The 2,667-nt window shown below is 63.4% G+C and overlaps 1 protein-coding gene across 1 annotated transcript in view; it reads left to right on the forward strand.

Moving 5' to 3' along the window:
• Positions 1 to 1,011, forward strand: part of EPS8L1 (EPS8 like 1) — a 32,524-nt gene extending 31,513 nt beyond the window's left edge. The window contains exons 13-14 of the mRNA XM_015569454.1: positions 286 to 519; positions 616 to 1,011. Coding sequence (XP_015424940.1) covers positions 286 to 519; positions 616 to 702 — 321 coding nt within the window. The 3' untranslated portion in view covers positions 703 to 1,011. The remainder of the gene's footprint in view (positions 1 to 285; positions 520 to 615) is intronic.
• Positions 1,012 to 2,667: the final 1,656 nt, after the last annotated feature.

Consider the following 2,667-nt stretch of genomic DNA (forward strand, 5'->3'; position numbering starts at 1 on the left):
TCCGGAGGCCTGAGATTCGGGCGCCGGAGGCGAGGTGTTCTCATTGGCCCAGAGGGCAGCGTGGCGGACCGCGGGGGACCGCGATTGGCCCAAAGCGACGGCCCGTCTGGTTGCCACAGGGAATGGCAGGTTGTGATTGGCATGGTTTCCCAGGCTCCAATTGGAGCCTCTAGGGAAGTCCCGCCTCCCTCAAAAGTAGGATGCCCGGCCCACCTGTGGCACGCTGTGGTTGGTGGGTGGGGATTCGGAAGCACCAGAGCCCCTGCTTAGCGAGGATGCTGCTGATTGGACAAACGGCTGGCCCGGCATGACGTGATTGGTGGGGCTTGGGAGGCTGGCGTTCTGATTGGCCGGCAGGCTGACCGCGCCCCGCTGCCCTTGCTCAGGACCGTGGATGCGCTGGGAGTGCTGACCGGCGCGCAGATTTTCTCGCTGCAGAAGGAGGAGTTCCGCGCGGTGAGCCCCGAGGAGGGCGCCCGCGTGTACAGCCAGGTCACGGTGCAGCGCGCGCTGCTGGAGGTGAGCCGGGCCGCCCGGCCCGCCCGTCCCGGCCGGGACCGGGGAGGGCGCCCAGGGCTGGGCCGCCGCAGTCCTCACTCCCACCCCGCCCTCCAGGACAAAGAGAACGTGTCAGAGCTGGAGGCCGTGATGGAGAAGCAAAAGAAGAAGGTGGAAGGCGAGATGGAAACCAAGGTCATTTGACTCTCCCCGGACCTCCGGGAACGGTGTCCGGGCGGCGGGTTTCCCCGCGCCCCGTGGGAGAATGGACTCTGCATGCAGACCCCCCGCCGAGGGAACCAGACCCCTGGACGGATCGCGGACCTGTTCCGACCCTGCTCTTCCCAGTCCCCGTGGATAAAACGGACCATCCTTGCTGCACAGTCCTGGGCGAGGCCGGGCTGGAGCGGGAGGGGCAGGGGAAAGACCACGCAGGGACCGCGCTCGTGGCGCGCTCAGCCCTGCTTATTGCCATGTGCTGCCCCGTCTATAAACAGCCTCCTCTTCACAGGCCGTGCCAACTGCTGTCCCTTCTCTACCCGGCACCCCGGGCGCTCGGGACCCTGCCCCTCACCTGGCTGGGAGGGAAGCAATCCAGGTCCTAGAATAGGAGACGCCCCCACCTTCGCCGGCTCCTTTCTCCGAGTCCCCCTCTCCTTACCCAGAGCCCCAAGCCAGGCTTCCTCCTGCCCTCCGGCCCCGGTCACTCCCGAGGGCCCTTCTGAACACCCAGTGTCCCCGCCCCGCCCTTGCTCAACACCCTCCTCTGGCTCCCCATTGCACTCCGAGCCCACAGCCCGGAATCCCAGGGCCTGAGTGGTTTGGTCCCCACCCACCTCTGCAACCTCGCCTCTTCCTCATTCTCCCACGGGCGGCATTCTGGGCCTGCCCGTCTCCAAACACACTCCCGGAACCTCTCCGACCGCTGGTTTATGCTGCTGCGACAGCAAGTGTCTGCCACCTGGTGAACTCCCATTCGGCCTGCCCGGGCCAGCGCAGGCACCCAGTTCAGGAGGCCCGCCTCACACACACACCGTCCCCGCTTAGTCTCCCAGCTTCCACTCGGCACCGTCCCACCTCCTGCCAGAGGCCCAGCCACGGAGAAGTGGCAGCTCCTGGGCAGGACAGGCTTCCTGGCTCCGGGAGAACCAGCTCCTTCCCCTCTGGCCAGCGGGCTCAGGCTGGCCTTCTGGGGCCCAGCCTCCTGCAGACTGGACGTTCAGCAGCGTTGGCCACGCCAAGCTCCCCTATGTAATACTTCCAACAATAAAGAATGTCCCTGCCCCATGGAGCTCAGCTCCTACCTAAGCCACCGATGGCCTGTGGCCGGCCAGGGTCACTGGCTTCTCAGACCCACCTCTGTTTCCCTCTTCCTGCCACCAGGAAGCAACCTGGCCCTCATGGGTGTCTAGACCTTAACCCTCTTGTCTGGGCCCCCATCATTTCTAACGGAGGACCAGAGATGCAAGTGGGTCCCCAAACCTGCTTGCCCCACGGTTTTCCCTCCTGGATAACCCCATGCAGCCATCATCCAGGCTGCTGACTGGACTGGTTTGGGAACGCTGGAGGGACCTGCCTCCAGGGAGTCCTGACAGGTGGGACTGTGACAGGAATGGAGCTGGAACAGACAGCTGACCCACAGGAGCAAACCGGACTGGTCTCCCGTTTCTGTCCTGCACAGCCCTCCCCCAGATGGTTCTGATGGAGCAGCCAGAGGCATCTGCTCAAATGTAGGCACCCCCCCCTCAGCTCAAGTCCTTCCCAGGCCACAGCCCTACGTGGCCAGCCATTCATTACCTCTCCAGACCCATCCCCTACTTCCCTCCAGCCACATGGGCTTCCTTGTGCCTCAGTATGTCAGCATACTTCTACCCCAGGGCCTTTGCACATGCGTCTGAACACCCAGAAGACTCTTCCCTCAAATACCAACATGGCTCATTCCCTGATGCCTTCAAGTACCTGTCTGAGCCAGCATCTCAGTGAGGCCTACCCTGATTACCCTGTACACAAGACACGCACACACGCGCGTGCACACACACACACCAGCCCCCTACCCCGCCCCCTGCCTTTTCTCCATAACACCACCACCTGAAATGCACTCCTTTTGTTGCTGGGTGTTTCAGATCGCTGCCTTTTTCATTCACTACTGTATCAGCAACAGGTAGGCCA

This window comes from Myotis davidii, unplaced genomic scaffold (assembly GCF_000327345.1).
Source record: "Myotis davidii unplaced genomic scaffold, ASM32734v1 scaffold326, whole genome shotgun sequence".
NCBI lineage: Eukaryota > Metazoa > Chordata > Mammalia > Chiroptera > Vespertilionidae > Myotis > Myotis davidii.